The following is a 23,822-nucleotide window of genomic DNA, read 5'->3' as shown; positions in this document are numbered from 1 at the left end:
GGTGTCAGGTGGGCTTTCCCCACCCCATCCGCTGCTGCGGTTCCCCAGGGAAGCCAAGGATGCTGGAGCTGGGTGGCAGCTCCAGCAGCAGGGAAGGGAAGAGCGACAGGCTTTGGGGCAGGGGTGGGGAGGGACGCAGTTGCTCTGGAGAAGCAGGGCGCAGTGTGCTGGAGATGGGGATGGACAGGAGCTCAGGCAGACGTGTGGGAAGATAAGTGGTGGGGAGGGGAGGGTAAATTGGGGCAGGGGAGGTTAGGTGGTGGGGCTGTAGCCTAGTGCAGATGAACAAAGATGTAGGGCATTGTTTCTTCCCCTTTTAACCTAGTTTAAGAACAGTGTGTAAATGCACATCTATGGCACATCCCTCCTAGTGCTGGGAGTCCTGTTTCTCCATCTACCTTTTTGCTTTTAAAAGCACTGCACTCCTGTCCAACACCCTTCCTGAGGAGAATGGCAGGATCTAAGTCTTGGGGCCAAAGGAAAGATGAATGATTACTTTGTGGTCTCGGGAACCAGCATGTGTGTGAAGGAGGTTTCTCACTCCTTATTTGAGACTGTTGTTCTGATGTTTGGGAATGGGAATGGTAAAGAGTGAGCAGCTAGAAATCAGCTGTTACCCACCCACACTGGAGGGAAAAGCTGTTCTGAAAATGGAGGCAAAGCAAAGGCAGCAGCACAGCACGTACCACAAGAAACGCACAGGTTCCATAACAGAGCCATTTGTACTGATCTGATCACACTGCAGTTTTAATGAAACTGCTCCTAGGTAGGCTATGCATATATCAGGGATGCTGCTAGCAGTGTAAGTTCAGTAAATATTTCTGGGTTTTGTTCCAGGCAAACATACTTCCAAACTAAACATGTCTGAGGATGGAAAAGATCTGTTACTAATACATGCCCAGGATATTAGAAACCAGTTGAATCTGCCTGATCCTTACGTGATAGTTGTCTGCTGTGTGAGAAGGAGCTTCCTACTAATTGTTTCTCTGAGCCCCATGACTTCAAAGGTTCTGAAAAGGCAGAAGGCAAATACATAGGTATATACCTATGCACACCTGGATGGCCCAGGACATTATAGCTCAAGCAGCTGATGCATTTGATCACTGCTTTGACAGGCGAGGTAACTCTTGCCTCCAACTGGGCATCATTGTGTGTGAGTCTTACCAGTCAAGTCGCATTATAGACCCTGTTCTTCATCCTTTGTGTTGATATTGATAGTATCCTGGTTGACACGGCTATTCATGGTATAATAAAATCGATGAGAGTTTTTGAAGAAGTTAAATACTGTAAATCACTCAGGTATGCCAAAAAGTACTCCCTAGCTTTATACGAAGAGACAGCTTGGACTCAGCTGTGATCTGAATACCTCCTTTCTCAAGTCTGATCTCTCTGTTCTGTCTTCTGCTACAACACTGCACGTTCTTTCGGATTGTGTTGGACTTGAGTCAGCTGTTGAAACATGAACAACTGGTTAAGTTTTGTCATTTGTTTTTATATGGTGGTTGGGTGGAGTGATAACTTAATTGTCCTGCTGTAACTGAACTGGTTGCCAAGCCCATATCCCAACCATGAGGGAAGGGAGAAACCATTACTGCAGAAAAATATGGAAGTGATGATGGAAATAGCACATTATTTTTCAAGTTACAATGTAGTGTAATGTTGCTGTTGACAAGGGCATCGCAATCTCTTCTGCAAACAACTTTTTCGGGGATTTATAACTCTGAAGAAATTTGTCTAGGCCTGAAAGTTGGTATAATCTTATTTAACAAAGTACTAAGTTGTTGTCTTAGTTTGAAGACTTGAATGTACGGTGGGTGTTGATTTCCGCGATAAGTACGGGTATTTGCTCTTACAGCGGGTGACATATTTTGTCTGCTTTGGGGGTTTCCCTTGACACAAAAAGATTATGAAGACTTAAAGCAAAAGCACTCTGTATAGAAGATACAGAGAAGAAAATAAAAATGAAAGAATCTTTACAAATGAGATTAGCTGACAACCCAGGATTTCCTGTTTTATGACTACACAAAGAGGCCAGAAAGCCTTTAGTAGTGTTCCAGGGTAAAACTTGTCTTTTCAGTAATGAACGCTAAATGGCTAGAGAAGGCATTTGCTATGGGCAGCACGTTAACACTTGCCATTCCTCCTGCTGTGAATGAGCCTGCTAATTGTCTCAGCTGTTTATGAACTGGATTTAACAACTACTGTACCAGTCACAAAGAATTAACTGTAATATATTCATACTGCTGTTGTCTTGTTGGTTTCGTAGAGTGTTTGGATAAACTGAGCTTTCTGTTGTATCGGTATTAAGGGAGTGGCAGTGATACAGATGAAACACTTTTTGTGTAGTCCTTACATAGTTTCCAAAGACTTCATTGATAAGGGATTCAAGCAGGAAAGCTGTCACGCAAAAAGTTTCTGGTTGTTTCGTAGCAAAATGTAACTATCAGACATAAATGCGTTATTTTTCAGATCAAAGAACAAGTTGGTATTTTTGAAGTGGGCTCATTAAAGCAATAATGATCTGATAAAGCTGACTCTCTTGATTTCTTGTGTACAGTTAATTGAAAGGATATTTACTATTGATTTGATACTTCTCTATAAACATCCTTGCCACAAAGAAGTGGAAGTACAAAACACACATCAACTTTATTGGTCATCAGCTTGTCTCTGTCCTGTATTCCAGAGTTTATGATCCCCTTTGCTGTCCCTATAGAATGGCTTTAAAGCTCGCTCAGTGCACATTCAGACTTCTGGCATTTTGCAGTTGCTCTTTTATCTTTATAATAAAACATGTATTTAACAGCAATTAAATGGTGAAACAGCTTGCTGGCAGATGGGATGGATTTTCTATCTCCTGAAGTTTTCAAAAGTGTCTTTCAAAATATGTTCGTTTTACTGTCTGTGTTATAGAGGAGGCTGAACTAGAGTATCATAGTGTTTTTTCTTGACTCCATAGTTTATCCATATTTCTATTGTCATTCTCTATGTAGTGTTTTCTTTATCCTGCTAATTCCTACCTAAAATTACATTTAATACATAACTTTTAAGTCATGCCTGCTTCCTTCAACCAGCCAAATACTAACCAGAACCAGTAACATAGGATGCATGGCACAAATGACTTGTGCATTGAGAACCAGGAGACTCCTTTCTAAAATCTCTGTTGCATGGTTAAATATGCTTGGGGGCACTAATCTCAGGTACTTCATCGCAAGTTGTGCTGTGTCCTTACACTCAAATAATGAACTTAGCATTATTAGTAGAAAAAGCAAAGGTGTTAAATGGGGTGGTTCTTGCATTCTTTGCATTCTTTATCTAAAGGACATGTGTTGCTAAGATGATTCCATACTCCAAAGTCTGGTCTCAAATATAAAAACAAATTGAATATTGATATTGATTTTTATTTTAGTTCAATTTAGTTGTTTGCTTGTTTTTTGGGGGTTTTTTGGTTTGTTTTTTTTTTTTTTTCCTGGAGTGAGGTAACTGATTTTGATGTTTTTTATGAGAATTCAATTGCTGAGATACTAAGCTGTGGAATGTGGTTGCTACTCATCTGCATTAACAACCATTTAAAGAAATTTCATAGGATTTTTATTATGTGCTTATATGTAGATTTAAATAACATTTATTAATATGCTCCATTGAGCAGTAACATACATATTTAAAATGTCATAAATACAGAGAAAACGTAACTACCACGGATATGCAATGGTCAACATTTACAAGCTCACAAAGATTAATATTTGCCATGCAACTGTGTCTGAAAAACTGCAGTAATTCCCATTCTATGGGTAATACTGTGGTAATCTGTTAAGGGTTTATTTATTTGGATAAAGCTGTTCGTTACAGGACTGTAGTAATTCTGGAGTCAAAATTATATATTTATGGAATGCAGTAATATTTTGTTTTGCTTTTGAAGGACAAAACACTTCCCTTTAATGTCTAATAAAAAGCAGTATGAAATGCAATTGGAAAGATTTTGTTGTTGGGCTATCTAGTAGTGACCTCTGTCATTGATGGTTTGCAAATTAATACCTCCATCAACAAAACAGGAGATGAAGTGAAAGGGTAGACAAATAGTTTGAAAAGTGGTTAGCTCAGTTTTCCAAGGAATATTAATAAATCATTTGATGCCCATTTGGTGCTTGGTAAGAAGCTTAATGCACCAGGGATCAATTCTGTGGCTGAGCTTATTAAATATTTTCCTTAACAACCTGGATGAGACAGCATGCTCCCTTGAGAATTTTTGAGGTGATGCACAACTGTGGGGAAAAGCCAGAACGGCTTTGCAGGCATAAGCCACTTGTTGGCTCAACTGGAATTTAAAGACTAATGTTGCATTATTTATTTAAATAACAATAACAAGATTTTCACACTAATTTAAGATGCCTTAGTTCAGCTCACTGTAAACTCTTTTGCTTCCATTGCCTGTAGAAGAGTTTGGACTGCCAGTTGAGAATTTATTTGCAAAGTATATACAATAGGTATACTTGAAATGTGTATTTCAAATATAGGCTCTCTTGACTGTTCCTAGACTGCATGACAGTTATAGGTGAGGGGTATTTATGTGGCTGTACGAGGAAATAGAATCTGTAAATTGGTATTGTATAGAACAAGGTACTCTTTCAGTTGACAATAGGCTGTTTCATTATATCAGTGCTTTCTAACAGTTTGCTCTCCTCAGAGAGCTTCAAAAAGCTAAATTCTACTTTGCCATTCGAGTAGGTTCATCTATTATGTGGCCTCAGTAATGTTATCTGGAGGTAAGTCTTAGAGAAAGAAAATGCCTTAAAATATAAAAATGGAGGGATAATGTACTGTTGTAGGTGTCAGTCCAATGTTCATCACAGTGAGAGGTTTAGTATCTTTATCTTCATTTTTTCTAATTGATAAGTGAGTCCAATGTTTGAAAAGCCCTAAATTACAGATGCTTAAGTGGCGGAACAGCTATTGTCAAAAGTATGGGCGAAAACAGCACCCTATTGTTGCAGTCTTTTAAATATGATTTGTTGAAAATTGACTTTTTACTGGAGGTCAGAGTTCCCTTTAGAGGGCTTGTACTTCTACAGAAATATCTAGAAGTGCCATGGATATGCCTTGCTATTAAAGGAATGATTTTGATATAAGTACTTACCTGGCAGTACTTTTGATTCGTTAAAATGGGAAAAATAAGTGGAGCAAAACAGCTGGGACAATTTCTAAGTAAATTCATCAGTCATTCAGGAACTATGCATTTAAAATACCTATAAATAATAGAATGCTCCATCTAAATGGAATCCTTTTATTGATGTGTAAGTACAGTGTCACCCTGAAAATTCTTTTTTTACTTACCATTTCCATGCCTTGAGAATCAAATCAGGCAAGTTACATTATTTCTGCTTTTTCGTCTTTATTTTAACAGCATTATTTTGTATGGTGTGTGAAATGAAATTGATATGTTGTTAAGCTTTAAAATTACTTTCAGGTAATAAATAATTGTTTTGGAGGGTTTTTTTAGTATTATCTTGGGGACTGATAATAGGGTAACTTCTGTGTTTTGGCATTGGCACTTGTAAATTCTCTTTATTCATATTCGTACAATATAGTATAATATCGTATATCTTAAATATCATCTTTTCATTCTGACAATGTTCATGGGATTGCTGATCATACAAAAGAAGACAGGATGATGGAAACAGGGAGAATGAAATACTGAGAACCCATTTTTTCCTTTTATTCTACATGTTTAATTGTCCTAGGTTTATGAAGAATAAATGATTTGTTCTATGTATACATAAGGAAACAAACATTTAGGGTTTCAAATTTTGTTTTAATAGATAAAAATATGGCCTATCAGAAAGTGAATGCAGACCAGAGAGCACAGGGGCACTCACCGTACCTTGACAATGATGAGCTCCAAGCTACAGCACTGGAATTGGAATGGGACATGGAAAAAGAGCTGGAGGAGCCTGGGTTTGACCATTTCCGACTGGATGGTGCAGTCCAGCATCACTTGGGAAACTCACAGAGCCCTGACCTGGATCTTGAGCCTATCCAGCCTTCATCTTCTCCAAAGGGAAGATTCCAGCGGCTTCAGGAAGACCCAGACTATGTCTCACACTATACAAGACAGGCACCAAAGAGCAACCGCTGCAGTTTTTTTCAGATACTGAAAGTATTTTGCACTGCTTTGATTTTATTTATTTTTGGAATTGTGATGGGATATTATGCACTCAAGAAATGCCCTTCTCCCCTAACATCTCAAGAAAGAAATAACCCTCATGTCTACCATGAAATTCTCAAGGAGATCAAAGCTGAAAATATTAAACAGATTTACAGGTATGTACCTTGACATGTTTTTGTCTAAAGACAATCAGCTGCCAACATTAAGATTTTTTGTTACTTATTTTATGTGGAATCTTATTTACAAACCTTGAGTTTGTCCTTATATTCGGTTTTCTCGTGATGCTTTGGAAGCTTTCATAAACATATATGAAACTAGAATATTTTTTAACAATGTGGATTTGTGTTAGTTGTCATAGTTTTTGTTTTAATAATGTTCTGTTGCTAAGTGTATTCATAGTAGCTTTACATGAATTGAAAACCAGAGATAATTCAAAGTGAACAGAAATACAGACGATAGACCAGCTGTCCTAGATCCAGTTGATCATCAAATACCATTGTTGAAAAGTAAGATTTCACGTAGTGTTTTGGAATATCTGGTGTTTTAAAAAATCCCCATCTAATCTATGGCAAGTAAATGAACCCTGGCTTTTGTTTTTCAGTCTATATGGTGTAGTAAACTTTTAGTCTGTATGGGTTTAGGATTGAAAAATTTCACTCAGAAAGACTGATTTTTTTTTTTCTTTAGTACCTGCTTTATGAATAGAAAATGTTGTAAAATATCTACTGACTGGTTTAAATTTAATTTTTCTTTTCCATGTTAAATCTTTTCACTGCTTTGAAAGTTTATATAACACGTTCATATCAGAGTATAATCACTTTTCTGTAGCAGTGAATGTGGATGAAACTAGGTTTTCCTGCCAACTTTCAAAAGTTATTTCTATACGAGGGGGAAGATGAGCTTATTTTTCTGGCTTCTGGAACTGCAAGATCCTTTTTCATGATAAAGGAAACGTGTTGCAGATTTTTTGATCAGTGCCAATTCAGAAGCAGCAGAACTTGGATACCTGAGGGTAGAAAGGATCATTGTCATGGACATCCAAAGATGTGTTCTTGAGTAGATCAGACATACAGTGAAAGTAACTATGGTAGTCTTCTAACATAATGTCTTTTATTACATTTGCAAAACCAAGCCTAAAATTCTTCGACAGATAGTACCATGTTTTGAGCCAACACTATTACTAAATTCAAGGGAAAAAATAAATATGGAAGATTTCATATCAGTTTTTATGTGCTGAACTGACTCTACTGTGTACATATTAATAATTTTCATAATTGGGAAAGTGAACAGATGATGAAATATGTTGATTCTGAATGGTAAAAAATTAACCTCTTTGTCTTCTAACAGAGTAAATTGAAGTGAATTTTGTCATTAGGCTTAGTCATGAAGAAAGTATTGAAATAAGCTAAACCCTACTGGTTGGGTATTACATAAATTACACAAAATTGCAGAGAAGTCAGTCATTTTCAGGATAATACTCCAATACTTTGTGTTTGGGGACTGGGATTTGCTTGCCTTTTTATTATTTCTAAGGCTACTTTAAAAACATCCCTTTTATAACTTTTTGTCAATTTTCAAACTATTTCAGCTCTCTGCTAGGATGTTAGTGAGAATCTGGACTTTTGGTAAAATGAATTATATGAATCCTTTGGATCTTAAAAAACCTATGTAGTTGCTATCCTTTAATTAAGATAATTCTTAGCATTTGGTAAATGTTTTTCTATGTAATAGCATGATTTCAACAAATATAGTCAAGCATTAGTTCGGTTACGTATCAATTCTCTATAAAAATTCATCATCAATGCTTTTAGTATACTGCATTGCCCACAACATTTTTCTTAACCCAGCCTTTTGATCTGAGACAGCTTTTATCTCATGTTGTGTTAAGTTGCTTTCCCTTAACATCTGTTTGGCAAGAGTCAGAGCTACTGCAATGAAACCTGTGTAGATGTAGCCCCACAAATATAGAACACGCAACATATGTTGCTTGGGAAAAAAAAAGCCCAAACCTGACAAAATCAATACATGTTCCTGTAAGACTTCTTTCAATATACTTTGAGTTACTAGCAGTAAGTGGCAGCTGCTTAGCTTGCAATTTCTAAATGTTACTGGGAACGACATTAATTTAATTTTTTTAGCTTACTACTTAGATCAGACTCAATAATGGTAAGGGATTTTGCTATACAGTCCTGTTAAAGGACTTTGGACAAAAAGAATCTATAATAAAGATACAGCAGTGCCAATCATATTACATAGGCAGACATCACCTTAATGTGCTTGGAGGTCTGGAGTGGGAACATCCTATTGGGATGAAATCTCCTGCAGGCAGACGAAGCTTTGAGCATTGGGACCCTCTGGGCTTCTAAAGAGGTTGCAGAAGTACACCAGGGGATTTGTGTTGATTTTGTTGGGATTTGGACTGGATTCTGTGAAAACTGAATGAAGTCTCTCTACCAATCTGGGTTAGGAATGGAGGAGAATCGTGTGGAATAACAACAGTTTGTCTGCGCAGGTTGCTGAAATGAGGGATGCAAGTTTTCCTGTCCAGCTTCTCTATCGGAGGCTGTTGGTGAGAGCTTGTGTGCTGCTGTTGTCAGTCCCATACTGACTGTCTACTTAAGCATTTCTGGCAGCAGATAGACTAGAAATTGTTAGGTAAGAAAGGTCCCTGTGGTGGCTTACGTTCCTTTGTTTGGCTTACGTACCTTGCTTCCTGTAAAACGTCATTGCTGCAAAAATCCAGTGCTATTTAGCACCTCTGTAAGTACTGGCCTTGGCCAAGTTGCCTAAGTAATGATACAACCAAAGTAAAGATTATCTCTATAAGCCTTTTTGAACACCTTCCCCTGCCCCCGGCAGGGAAGCGCTTGCAATGTTGCTGATAAAATGCAGGAATCACGTTACTGCTGATACTTCACAGGTTTCAAAACTGTAATTGTCAGAGGTACCCCAAAGGGGGAGTCACCACAAAACCCAGATGTGCTCCGTACCCTGCACGCTGATTTTCACGTGCTAACAAAAATAGGACAAATATTTTTAACAGGGTTCAATTAGTAAATCTATCATTTTAGGAGTGTGAATACTAAATTTGCTCAGATAAATATTTATGAGCGTAAGAACCTGCTCTGTAGTGCGGGCAGAGTCAGAACTGGTAAAACCAGACATAATTCTGCATACTGAGCTGATAGGAATCCAGTAGTGTTATATCTGTGCCATGAATATAATTTCTCTTCAGTTTTCTTTTGGAAGATATATGAAAAGGTTTTAGTTCTAGGTTTTGTAACCTAGAAGGCTCCCACAAGCCTTCAGGATGGATATGAAAAAGGCATAAATCTCATCTCCAAAAGAGACTGGGTAGAAGTTGAGATACAGAATACCTGGGGCACTGTTTAAAATTATATCCCTAACCAGCAGAACTTAGCAGGGCAACACAAATGGACAAAACTGGTAAAATTTATAGGCTGAAAGTAGGCTGTCTCCTGAGGACAGCTAGGTTGAGACTCCATGGCAAGATTGAGCTCTCAAAGCCCTTTTAGAGAGAACGTGTCAAGAGGGCACGGCTGGAGAGTAGTCATCTGTGCTTTGAGACCGCGGTCTTGCTCCCCGAGGAGTGTGTCTGCAACTCTGAAATATAATAGGAAAAGTCAGAATAGGAGAAGTCTGGTTTTCAAAAGTGATGAATGCATTTAGATGTAGAAGTCTCTGAAGTTTATAATAAGTGCTTAAGATCATAAGAGGCAGACTTTCAAAAATACAGAAACACCCAACACTTCTGCTAAACACAGTTAAATTCTCAAAGGTAAATGAGCCCTGGTTTTGATCAACACTGATGTTTTCAAGCTATGCCTTAAAATAGAATTCAGATTTCTAATATTGCTTAAGTGGTTTTGAAAGTTCAGATGTTGGTTTTTTATTTTTCTTCTCGTTGTGTGTATAAAGGGGGGTGCTAGAGAAGTGTATCTTTATCCTGTTGTGCATCTGCCAGGTGCAGGTTAACTATCCAATGGTCATTACCACATTAATGAATTATTCAGCAGATTTGTGTCTATAATAAGTGGATTGATTTTGTTTGCTTGTTTGTTTTCCCCTCCTTTCCGTAATTGAACAGCCATTTGTGCTGTGTAGTGTCCCCTCTGACTCTTTGGGTGATCTTTTTTTGTTGCCCAGCCTTCAAGAAGAAGACAAGGGGAAAAATCTGCAACACCATGGTTAGAGGGAGAGTTGCCAGTGACTTCAAGGTTACTGTCACTAGCTGCCAAGGTTTTTGTCATCATATATGTTGCTAAGTGCTTCTATTTTACAATGGTAAACATTTGAGTTTTGTGCAAACTGAACTTTGGTGAATGTTTTCAGAAAAGGTTTAAGTTGAATGTTCTAAAGGGACAAGGCAATGAAAGCAAAACAAGTAGCAGAAATACAATCTTGTGAAAGACCTCTAAGATTATATTAACTACTGCTGTCCAATTTGGCATCTTTTTCTTAAAGAAAATGTATTGTGTTCCATGTTGTAACAGTGCTGAGCATTTCATCAAGGGAAATATGAGAGGTGGTATTTTTATTTTCTGTGAAATGATTTCAATTCTGTGACTCGAAAACCAGATAAAAATGAAACAGTCCTAATTTGTTTGGAAAAAATGTGGCTATTTTAATTTTTTAGGACAGTGTAATTTTGGGGGTTTCTGTAAATGAAACTGATAAACAAAGATTCAGGTTGAGAAAGAGTAAAGAAAAATGGGGAGTTGTGTTGATGTTAAAACCTAGCTATACTTTTATTTGTCAGATTAGTTAATTCTTTCCTACATTATTTTCAAAATACTTGCAGTCTTATTCTGCTTTACTCTGTAATCCCTTTCAAAAATCATATGTCTCGGTTACTATCAGATTCACAGTCCTCTTGGATACATTTTTTCTGTAATTAAGACTGGGGGGGGCACAGGTGGAAGAGTCTTTGCTTTGCTCTTTGTCCAGTCTATAGAGCAGCATCTACATTTTAACTTTGCTTTTAATTTTTCAAATGCTTTTTTCACTATCATTTTCCTTACCTTGAGCAATAAGGATGTTTAAATCCCTGTGTAATACGTCTAGATATAACTAACTGTACTTTGGAGGCATATCTGTTCCTTCCTCCAGCTGGTAATACCACCTCCAGAATCTCCCAGATCCATCTCTGGCAAGAATTGATTTGTCACTGGTGCATGGTGCCATCCATAACTTAAGCTTAATTCTTCAAAGGGCTTTGGGAGAGAAGACAGCAGCACTCTCCTACGTGGTCATGGCCAAGGCAACAAAAGTGCCTATGCAGTGAGAAAAGGAGTTTTACTTGTGTATTCTGAAAGTGAAGAAACTACCATACTGAAGTGTTTCTTGTCCCTGATCAGTTATAATCAGTACTGTTAAAACCTTGGAGCTTCAAACCGTTTTGTCAGGTAAAGCCTGTGCAACACCAACCTGACAAGCAAAGAGAGCCTAGAACTTCTCAGAAAAATTTAGTTCTGGAGAATGGGACTGAATTACATTTACAGGCCACTGCATGGCAAAATTACCTTTGCTGTCCCAGAAATAAGAAATCACGACAGGAGTAGAGCCTCTTCTTCTAAAGGAAGGGTATAAGGAGAGAAAGGAGGGCTCTGGTGACTGCTTCCCTTAGGAGAGATTGTTTTGTCCCTGCTGTTAACAGCTGGTGTTAATTAATAGCTGCTGGCTGCAATCTACATGGCTGGTGGTAGCAGCGCACCAGCCTACACTGCTGCTCACTTGTGATCTGAGTGGTTGTCTGTGTCCCCTGTACAAAAACAAATTCTGATTTTTCCCATGCCAACGGTTGAAAAATGCGTTGCAAAAAGCAAATTTCAGTGGGAACTCATCTATTCCCTTCTGTAAACCAGTCCCAGATATTTATTGTATTGCTATAAAAAAAAATACAAATATTAAATATTGTTAGACTGAGTCTGAAGTCCTGCCTACTACATCTTTAAAAATGGATGATGGCATGTTCCTGGGTAACTGGGAGCTAAGTGAACTCTCTAGATTTATTTCATTCATGCTCTCTGCGTAATCACTTGGGATTCTCTTTATTCACACGACAATTCTCAATGTGTATTTATAAGTACAAAGCTGCTTCTGAAAGGAGACACAAAAAACATCCTACAAATGAAAGTTCTCACTTACCATCCTGCTACCTCCCCAGCAAAGAATGGTTCTGACAACATGGGGAGATGTCTTTTGTGGAAGAAAGATGCCCTGTATGACCTGGATGGTATCTGTGGAAAAGCAACTTGATAAATGTAGGCTTCAGGTACCCACTTACATCAATGCGATTGTTGGGTTTTTTTAACGCCCCAAAATTGTTATATTCGTATTTCAGAGGTGCTAGTAGAAAGGCATGTCTGGTTTACAGTTTTCTTTATTTTCATTCAATTTAGCTTTTTGTTTGGTTTGGGATTTTTTTATTATTTGGCAAACATAGCGGTTTCATTTGTTTTTCTGCAGGTGAAAGAAGGAAGCATTATATTGATATAATGCTTGACAAGGAGGTGTAAGTTTGTTTCTGTTAGGGTCAGTTACAGTACATGCTTATAAAATTCCTGTTCCTTTTCGAAGAAATGTCTCTGCTTATGGTTTACTTAACATTGAAAGGACATGTTTCACGTTTTAAGTTCAAAATGGGGTTCACTGAGAATGATTTTTTCCTCTCAGTTGATTATTTTTTTAATGGTAACCATAAAAATATATCGATCTTTAGATGTTTGATTTGGGAAATAATTTACAGTGACATCTGATTTTTGTATTATAACTGTGTCCTTTGTAAATGAAGTACGCAGTGTTGCTTTAAAATATTTTTTCTAAGCAATACACCAGTGTGATATAGTAACAAATTAGATCCAATATGCTGTATTATTCCATATCGGCATAATAAATAACGAGTCCCTTGATAAATTTCCTTATCTGTCAAAGCCCATGTAAATGGCTTTAGTCTTAGTGCTCCTTTCTCAAAAATAGCATACAGTTCTGTGCTAGGGAAAATAGAAAGAAAATCACAACTGGGCAAACTTACTGGTTGAGAAACTTTGTAAAGACAAAAAAAGTAGTTTAGTTTGCAAGGTAAAATAAAAGAGAGATTGCCAGACCTCTGAAATTTTCTTTCAGTAGAAGAGAAGCAGGAGAAATTGTGTCTTCTCTGTAATATCCTGGGTGGACTTCCTATGTCATCAGTGTGAAAACTGAGAATAAGGCTTTTGAGCGTTTTCTTACAAACATACCATTCCAGGAAGTGTATTTTGTGGAACAGCAAAATGAAATGTATAGGTAAGCTAACTCGGAATCTTTGAAGATTAGGTTTTAGTTGGTGGTTTGTGGGTTTGTTTGTTTTTTTTTTTTTTTCCAGTTTGTTGCTTTTACATAAATCTGCCTTTTTTTGTGGTACATTTTCTGGATGGTTCTGCTTCAGTGCAACATTCACAGGCTCAGGGTGGAAATTTGAGTGGGGAATATGAGGGACAGCTCAGTACTGCTGAGAGGTTACATGTGGCGCAAAGGACTGAGGGCGACAGTCTTTTTCTGCATTAGGTGGAACACAACCTGACACCTGAACTTGTCCCATTGGAGTGCTTTCCTACACGACACCTCTGTGCTGGTACAGCACCTTGTGTTTGCTAAGAAAAAGTAACACTAGCTTTTGACAGACTGTAGAGTGTAAATGAATTTTGCTCTGATCATGTATTTTTGGATTGCATAGTCTAACTTATTTAAAAATTAAAGATTCCCGTGCTGAAATTGCCTCACACTCATCACTGAAGTGTGGTTAGCATTTAGAGAGGCAACCAATTTCCATGGCTGTTAGCTATCTGCCTATTTACCCTGACTGCTGAAAAGTGTGGGGCAATTTAGTCCCAATCAGAACAGCAATTTTGATTGGTGACAAGTACTACTTTTCCTCATAAATGTTGAAATGAGCTGTGCCAGCACGGTTGAGAGGGTAATTTGCTTTATAAGGGTCTAGCATACTTCACTCCTGTCTGCGTGGGGTAACAGAGGGATGAGGGAGGACTGATGACGCCTTAATTCTTCCTGTTTGCTGGCTGCCCCCAGGATGTCTTGCTCTCTCCTTTGCTGATGTTCGGTGCTGTTTGGAAAACTCACATTTTCAGGGGATTCTTTCTGTTTCAGCATGACAGACTGGAAGAAATGGCAAAATTTCTAAGTATTTTTAAAATCCATACCTCCTAAAGAACTTTTGCTGAGTGGGAGGCCCCATACTTTACCTGAAAAAGAAATACTTGACGAGGCATTTCTGAGCAATACTGACACTAATGCTGGCTAAATGGCAGTATTTAAAGGCAAAAGACTTATTTACGTTGCCATCCATCAGTTTTATAGATGTACCCAAACCATATTTCTTCTAACAGAAAGCATCTGAAGGGAAAAAAACAAAACCAAAAAACAAACGGCCTGCTGAGATGATAACCATCTTTCATTTTAGGCCAATTGCTTCCAATGGGAAATACCAAAGGACACAGAAATTGGACAAAGTTGTCCTTCACTGTCCAGTCCTTACAAGTCAATACAAGGAGAATCAGCAATTTTGGCTAGTGGTCCCAGGGACATACTTATAAAGGTACTAAGAAACAAACCTTCCACAACAAAACCCCTTAACAAATTAATTAGTGGCACTAGGTATACTGACTATCTACTAATTGCCTGAACAACTGCAGGAGTTTGCTCCTGCTGAGTTAACTGTATTGGCTCTCAACTTCTCAGCGATACAGTATGCTCAGAGAATGGCTGTTTTCTCAGAGGAGATGGTGGCACAGGGCATTGCAAAGAGTTAGCTGGTAAAATTTCTTAAGCACCGAACACTGGGAAATTCCTGTTTAGGATGCATCTCTCATCAGCAGTGTGTAAAACTGGTCTATTGGTACTCTTGAGATACGGTGTTTGAGTGGAGTGCTGCAATTCCATGGTATGCACCGCAACAATTAGCAATTAGTTTCCTGCCTGTACACATAAATCAAATTAACAAAGCCTCCAGGGGAAAGAGTTTTCTCAGCCCTCTTTGGTGGTGCTTTGACATCCAGTTCCCTACAGTCAGCACCTATGACAGCTATTTACTAGAAGCCTGCTAATAAGTCAGACTGTTACCGACTTTACTGGGAGAAGCAGGACTGCAATTTGTTGTGCAGTATTAACTTACTGTTCAGGCAGCATTTGTAACTGAAGGATACTAAGGAGCATTGCTAGGAATCGATCAGGGATAATGAAATTGATATTGCCTGAATAATAATCAATTTTAATAATAGTCTTCTACTGTAGTCTTGCATTAAGGGGCTTCTATTCTCAGTTCAATTCTCTTTGAAAGGTGATGAGTTTCTGAAGTGTAGTAGCTGCCACACCGAAACAAATATGAAATATATTGAACAGTTAGGGCTTTTGCCAGTCGTATTGAAACTTGCACAGTGTGAGACTTTCAAAATTAAACAAGTTGGTTGGCCTTTTTGAATTTCTAGGGTACTGTTTATGGACAAGAAGTTAAATAAACCAGGAGATCTGTATGTATGTCCGAGTTTTATTCAGTCTCAATAACAGGTAATCTTTAAACATGTGAGAATTCTCATCCTTCATATAAGCTGGTCTTTCCCTTGAACACATGTAATTGACACAAATTTACATACAAATGATTTCCTGAAGAACTAGTTCCTGTCCAAGTTAAAATACTGGCTCATACTCTGCTTATTTTATATTTTTTCAAGGGTGAAAAGGCTGTCTTTTTCAAGTTAGATGGAATTTTCTCTATCCGTTATGTTTTTCTTCCAGTAAAATATACAAATTGGAAAGTGAATCAAAATGTCACAATCAAAACAAGTGTTCAAATGGCTCACAAGTAAAATAGTTTGGAAATCTTGTTTCTTGGAAACTGCAGGATTTTTATTCCTGTTTGGGGAGGGTTTTGTGTGACATGACATTTCTTGCGAAAGCGGTCTGGTCCTCAAAAACAACTTAATTTCTTTGTTTATCTTTTTTGAAAGTTGGTTATTTAATAGAATGGAGAAGATAACAGAAGTGAGGAGATAACTTTTGAGGGTTTTGTTCATTTTACCTTTTTTTAACGAGTGCTCAAACTTCAGTAGCCAGCAGGCAAGTTAAGTGGGTTGGGTGGGAAAAGGTTGCTTGCCATGGGGGTTAGGACTCTATGGAAGATTGACTTCTCTCCAGCGAATTTCAGAAAGCTCTTCAGAGGGGAGTTTGTATGAATGGTAGTGTTTTTGCTGAGATCTGGGTCTAGAGAAAGGAAATAATTTGGGATATCTTTCCTTTGGAAGTTAGGATAAGGCCGAAGGCTGGTGTAGTAATCCTCCTATATAATACAGAATTAACCAAATGACCAGAGTTTTGAGGTATGTGACTTTGGCTCAACTATCCAATATTGATGTTATGCTCTAGGCAACAATGCATTTTGCTTCTGCTCAAGTCGGGAACTAGAGCCTAAAGACTGGAGAAGCCCAGGACTTCTCCAAAACCTGAAGAAGGGAGGCAGCAGGAAGAAGAAATGATAGTTAACAAATGGAGGAGTTGTCCATGAAAATGTCAGTATGCCTTTGATGGAAATTGTTTTCTTTGTTCCAGCAGGGCAGCTGTGATTTAGCAGAAAGCTCAGATATTTACAGTTATGATTGTGGCCGAGGCTGGAACTTGTTCCCAGCGGTTCTGGAATCTGTTTCCTGTTGAAGGCCATGTGAGCCAAGGCTGATGCAGTGCAGATTGAGAGCATTTAATTATTTAAATAGCTGGTTGAGTGCTATTTGCGAGCAAAAGGTGGTAGCTCTGTGAAGTTGCTTGTTTCATGGCCATTTGTTAGTAATAGTTATCAAACGCTTTTATTTTTAATAAATGCCAACCTAGGTGATGGCTCTGTGATATGCATTATTAAATAAATAGACAAGCTTAGAAAAAGGCCATACGGTCATGAATAAAGTTTCCATTCCCTGTCAACTATTTAGGGAACAAAGCAAGAAACTGAATTATTCACGGTATGCTTAGTGCAAGGCAAATGGAACCTGCTGCTGCGTTGCTAGCAGTGCAAATAGGTACTTAAAAAATAACAAATGGCTTTCTTTCTGTATTATCATGCTTGTTTTTCTTTGATAATATTTCTAGAAACTATTAAAGAAAATTAGACCCTGTGACAAAAAAGAGTTAAGTCAGCATCCTCAGAATCCTAGTAGAGACCCTGTAGGGGATTTAGTTTCTAAATAATTCAGTCTACATGCTAAAAAGAGAGATACGTCATTGTGTTTTGGATGTTAATACAGGTATTCCTTTTGTTCTTGTGGATTATTTTTTTTAAATAAAAATATATTTTATAAAGACTGTGTCCTGTAGACAGAAATACATGTATTTAATAGCTGTCTATTCATTTATATATGGGGTTTTGTCCATACGTGAGCACATAGATCTAATATTCTATAGTGGCTGAAGTTCTGTCATTTATACTACACTACTCAAAACAGTCATATTCTAGTGCTCAATACCACTGCTGTCTGTGGTCACGGCTAAAAAGCGTTTGCTGTTCTAATTCCAAGGCCAGAAGTATTTCTCGTATTCACAGTTCCTTTGAAACAGAACACTGCCCTGTGTTATGTATGGCCAGAGGGTTATTAAGGGCACAGGTCTGCACTGGAGGATGGGCCTCAACGCCTAATGCAGGGACTTGTTTAGCATTTGGTGAGAAGTAAATACAGGTTGGGGGTGATGGGTGGTGGGGTTACAACTCATTTGTATGAAATAACTATTATATAAAATAAAACATTAAGTTAGTCAATCACAGTGCAGAAATATTTCCACATGAGAATAGATACCAGGGGTTCTTAGTCTGGTGTGGGTAAAGAAATAGAACAAGAACCAATGGCTTGAAGATCAAGCATTAAATAAAAAGTGTACAGTACAGAGAAGGTGATGAATAGAACAAATTTCATTAAGACTTTGCTATGTTGTTGGATGTTCTTTAGCCAAACTGTTGTTACAGTGTTCAACACAAGGCAAAATGCATCTGCAAAATGCATCTGTGGTACAGAAGAGGTGAGGTGAGATGATTTAGTGGTTTCTTTCTAATGTTTTTTCCAATCTCTGTGTTTCATCATCTTTTCAAGGATTTTATTGAGCAGACTGTGATCAGTCTAATTTGTTAGATATACAGAAAACATTTTGGGGTGCAAGTTTGAAAACCAATAGCCTTTGGATGTGGAATGAGTTCCTTAGAAGTTAGTGCTGTTCTTTATTTTTCCTAATTGTAGTGTAAGGACAGTATGAAAAATTTTCATGCCTTCAGATATAAAACCAGAATATATATGGATTGCCTTTTTAGGATTCATCAAAGGGGTGGATTTTTTTTTTTTTTTTAAATAGAATTATATATTAAAAAAAAAACCCAAACCCCCCCCAAAAAACAAAAAAAAACAAAAAACCCCCCAACAACCACAAACCAATAAATTTAACTCTTAATTTTTGACCAACTTTAAAATTACAGTTGGCATCTATGAACTGAGAGTTGGCTTATAGCCTGCACGTTCTGGTGTCTGTACCTCCGATTACCTAGAGCAGGAGATGACAGCTGGAGGAACACAAGAAGCGATTTCTATATGTGTTCTGCAGCACTTGTAAAAAAATCTTTTAAATGAATGACTGTGTTAATGCAGCGTGTGCCGCATCTTGTTACATTGTGGGTCAGGTAAACTAGCAAGTAAAGTAAGAAAAATCTTCAAAGTAGATTGAAAAGAATGCACTCTAGTCTACCGTCCTGGTGGCAGTGTGGCCCTATTCTGCTCACCATCCTACTCTGCCTTCACGTGGGTTTCTGGCAGAGAAGAAAGCACTTCTTAAAATACACTTCAGAGGCTCAAGCCTGTGCTGATGGCCTCTGTCTCTTGTCAGCTATGGCCAAGGAGAACGCACTCTGCAGGTGTTCATCACTGGGCTTCTAAAAAAAGGCTGTGATAATTTCATTTTGTAGAGGATGCTAGCATTAAACTCCTGAATTTCTGGTTACTGCTTCTTTACCTGTATTATTGTGCTGTTTTAGCTAAGGTGCCTGAGAGGGTTTGATATTAATATTCTGTTTTGATTAATAAAATGAACTATAGCAGAGGATGTGGGCTGTGATGGTGGCAAGAGCTGAGATGGAGCCGGGTGCTGTCGCGGGGCTGTTTATAGCACTGTGAGGCAGCCAGGCATTATCAGGGATTTGCAGCTCTCCACTAGAAAAACTTAATTTTCTTTTTTTTTTTTAAATCCCAGACTGTTAAAACAAGAATCATTTGGTATTATTTTAGAAATACAAAGCTAAATAAATTAAATCCTACTTTAGTCTTACGGATTTGGAAATTGGTTTTACATGCTTTTGTCGCATCCTGGCTGGATTAATCTAACTCTCGTTTTACAGTTTTGCCGGCGTTGCTGCTGCAGAACTTTTGTACAGATTGCAGCAGCAGCAATGATCAGCAGCTCCCCGAGGAAGAGCAAGGCTCACAGAGGTTTAGGTCTCTCTTCCGTCTCTCTCATTTTCTCCTGACTTAGTACTTCTTGAAGTTAAAAAGGTCTCGCTGTTTGGGAAACAGGTAATTGGATCAGGATGAGTCATACCCAGGATTAAATGCTGGCGGTAGGATTCGATCCTTTTCCCGTAGTTAACATAATTAAGACTGACATTAAAGATGAAATTATCCTATACGGGGGCCTCAGGTGAGCGAGAAACTCTTCAGGGACCTTCTTGCTTCATGCTGTGCCTGCCTGGCCAAGGAAGAGCCCCAGGGCGGGTGGGAGGGCAGTGCCCATGCAGGGCACTGCGACAGGGGTGGGAGGAGGATCACAGGGTTGTCTTGTACATGCACAAAAGGCTGTCCCAATGCCCTGGCGAGGTGCTGAGAAAGGTGTTTAATAAATACAGAGCGTAACAGGCCTCGTCTGTACATATGTGCAGCCGCTCTGGCTGCAGTTCAGAGCTCTGGAGCAGAGCTGGCATGGTCGGTTTGCAGCAGGCTCCTCCCTGAGCACCCTGCCTCCCTGGCGTCTTCAGAACTGGTTATTTCCCAGAGAAATTTGGGGTGGTGGCAATTATTTTCTAGCAAGACTTCAGATTTGTGTGTACCAAATCTAAACATCTTGCTGCTTGGCTGCTTTTCCACGGTTAGCTTTCCTGAACCGCCTTGGGGAAATGGCTAGGTCCTTTCGGAGCGCCCCAGCTGAGCTGGGCATGCTGCTCCCGGCAAGGGGCGTGATGCCACCAGTGTCCTCTTGCTTCTGGGGGGCTTCATCTGAGCCGTCTTCATGCATGGGTGCTTAGTCTCTCCAAAACAGGTGGTTCTCTTTGAGATCCGGTCCTGTTTGCTTCATCTCGGCTAAAAGCAGCTGACATCTCTGCAGCACCTTTTAGCATAGGCTGATAAATTTCTTTACATACTCAGGTATTATTTTACCCTCCAAATAATTCAGCATAATTGTGTTTGAAATGAGGTTACTGAATAATCCGGTCTACCCAAAATGAATGAACTTTATGATTAGGTTATATACTGAATTTTTTGGTGCATAAAGACATTTTCACCTGTTACTTGTTGTATGTTAAACACTGGTCACTGGCTGTGTTATGTGATGCTTAGTGCACAGAGATAGAAAACAGATTTACCTAAAGATGAGTCTTAAGTATTTGTTATGTGCTGTTAGGCCAGTAATGAAGAGCGACTTTGGGATGGGATTGTGTTACTCCACCAGTAATGCAAGACACATGTCCCCAGAGGAAAAGTTGTTACTTTTTGTAGAATGGAAGGGAAGTAATTTTGTACAGAGAAGGTAGGTAATTATTGTCATAAGGCTTATTGTGATCGTATGCAAATAGTTTCCTAGTTTCTTATGCCGGACTAGTATTTACATGATACGGCATGTAAGTAGTGTATCATAAAACCAGTAAAAAGATAACTTCAAAGAAAAAGCATGACCTTAGTGAGAATGATAGGGCTGCTATTACAGAAGCAACAAAAGCATGTTGTGGTACTGTCTGGTTGTAATCCTTTAAACAGATGACTTGATAGTAATGGAAAATTAGCGTTCTTTTCTAGGCACCTCCAGCTAGAAGATGCATCTTTATGCCTTTTTACATTGCAAACAACATATTAACTTCTCTTTCAATTGCAAATGCTATTAAAATTTGCCAGAAAAGCTCTTATTTTTCTTTGCCCTCACTGATGTTTCAAATCATAGAAACATTAGAATGTATTCAAGATTTGTTCATCATTATTGTATCTTGGAGGGAGATAATCAATCTCTGTTAGCATATTTTTGAGGCTGTATTTAAATTGCCCTGGAAATAGTTGAGCATCCACAGTAAAATCAAATGATTTTTACTTACAGTATTATTTGAGCACTAAAGCTGAAAGAGACCATATTCTACTAGAGATGGAAAATTAAAGTGAGTGTTTGCTTACAGGTAATTATATGGCTGTGTTTATATTTAATGGAGGAAAGCTCCATGGAGAAGTCCTTATTTAATCTTGAATGCAATATAACAAAGTTTTCAGTTGTTTTTCCCTGTTTACCAAAAGAGTTTCAGACCTACTGGAAATATAGTATTTTAACAGCTTTGAAAGCATTGAAATGTTAAAAGTACAGCTTCACCAAGTAGTTATCTTTGTAGTTGAAAGTTTTGTTTTTTCAGAGGAGGCTTAATTATTTCTGGAAAATGAAGGTTGAGTGAAGAGAGGAAAGGCTCCTTGCCAGTATTCTGCTTGCATTCCTTTCAGACTATGCATTCTATGAGAATGTTTTGGTTCCATCAATTACCTTTATTTGTTTGTCCTTTATCAAAACAAAATGAAACAACAAACAACCCCCCCCCCCAAAAAAAAAAAAATAAAAAAAAGGCAAACCAAAAAATCCAAACAAAACCACACCAACTTCACAAAAAGACAGGTGTGAATTGTTTCATGAGCATTTACTATGCACTGGGAATCAGAAAAGTGTGAGTTTGTGCTGTCTGGACCCTTCTTTAAAGAAAAAGTAAAATATTTTACTGTATTCCTTTTCCCTGTATATCATGAAGAATTTTTTTTTCATCTTCTTTTTATCATCAGATCTAAGCAAAAGGGAGTTGTCGACTAAATATGGATTCAGTATATGTGGGATTTTAAATTGCTATGGTTCCACTTATGAATATAAATAAATTTAAAAGCATAATAAAGATGAATTATGAATTAAAATGTATTTGAAGTATCATTTTAAGTAATATACTGAAGATCATGAAAATGGAGCTGTGGTTCTGAGATTAGTAGAAAGCCATGTGATTAGCTAAGGCAAATTATATTATTTTTAAATGTTCCTGAAATACTTTCCTTTGGTTTTGTTACTGAAAGGTAGTCACCACAGTTTGCAGCTACCTCTGAGATGCTCTAAATATATAACTAAGTAGCATGATTTTAACTTAGCCCTCTTTCAAAGTAGATTTAAACATTTTTTCTTGATTGCAGTTTCAGGTTTATTAGTATGCACTTATTTTCCTGAATTTCCCAGATGTCTTCTGAATTTACAATCATGTAACTGAGTTCAGTAATTAATTTTAATTTTAATTATTTATGGTTAGCAGTGTCACCATTTTAATTTTTTGTTTATTTGGTTTTGGTTGTATGGGTTGGGGTTTTTTGTTTTGTTGCCTTTTTTTTTTTTTTTTTTTTTTTTAGGTGAGATGTCTAGCATGTCTTGGCAAGCCTAAGCATTGGGATTTTTTTTTAACCTAATAAATAATATTAATAAAAATAAGATTAAAAAATTTAGTCATGGCTATACATATTTTTGAGACAGGTCCCAGGAACATCAAATTAGGTTGCTTTTAACATTGATATGCGCTTGTTTTTTGCATTCTTTTAAAAGAAATGCTTCTGTGCATAGGACAAAAATAACTATGACCATAAAAATATGTATTTTAAAAATCTAGTTTTTCCATTATGTAGGCTGGAAAGTCTTTGGGATGGTTGATGCTTTTATTAGCTGTATGTCCAGTGTCCAGTGTTCTGGACTCTTGATCTCAAATTCCTCTGTTTTTGTCACTAAAATGCTGATAACCAGTAATAACATTGCCTTTGTTTTCCTAAAATTAATGTCTGTTAAGTGTAGCTTATGCTACTTACATTTTGGATGCACACTTAGCCATAATTGTTTAAAATGAGAAAATTGTAAGCACAGAATTGGAGGGAGAGTGAAGCTACTGTTGCTAATGAAACTTTAACTGTTTAAGTTAAATGCTGAATATTCATAATTGTATCAGAGACTGCAAACCCCCTGAAACTTACTACTTATGCCATTTAAAAATGATTGGGCACTTCAGTTTAATTTGCTTGAAGGTGAAGAGCTTATAAGACATATAAGATCCTAGAAATAATTCTGACAGCTAATTTTTACGTGCATGAAAAACTTTTTGTAGTGGAAACCTTGACTTCTAGTGTTGTAGAGCTGCAGTCCTGCTGTCATAAAGGCTCTAATGATTTCTGACATAATTATGTATCTGAATGCTTAGGCTGATACACATTCGCTACCCTTTAGAGATTCCTGTCCAAGTACCAATACTGGATGCACTCCTTGGCTACAAAACCTGCTTTTCTTTACGTCTCTGGCTGCACAGCTTTGCTAA

The 23,822-nt window shown here is 37.8% G+C and overlaps 1 protein-coding gene across 6 annotated transcripts in view; it reads left to right on the top strand.

Moving 5' to 3' along the window:
• NAALADL2 (N-acetylated alpha-linked acidic dipeptidase like 2) overlaps positions 1 to 23,822 on the top strand; it is a 496,311-nt gene that overhangs the window by 206,461 nt on the left and 266,028 nt on the right. For all 6 annotated transcript variants that reach the window (XM_040612990.1, XM_040612992.1, XM_040612991.1 and 3 more), the window contains one exon: positions 5,814 to 6,315. In XM_040612990.1, the coding sequence (XP_040468924.1) occupies positions 5,822 to 6,315 (494 nt within the window). In that variant the 5' untranslated portion in view covers positions 5,814 to 5,821. The remainder of the gene's footprint in view (positions 1 to 5,813; positions 6,316 to 23,822) is intronic.

The sequence above is a fragment of the Falco naumanni genome, chromosome 13 (assembly GCF_017639655.2).
Source record: "Falco naumanni isolate bFalNau1 chromosome 13, bFalNau1.pat, whole genome shotgun sequence".
NCBI classification, from domain to species: Eukaryota; Metazoa; Chordata; class Aves; order Falconiformes; family Falconidae; genus Falco; species Falco naumanni.
Note: the sequence above shows the minus strand (reverse complement) of the source record. Positions and strands in the feature narration are given on the sequence as shown.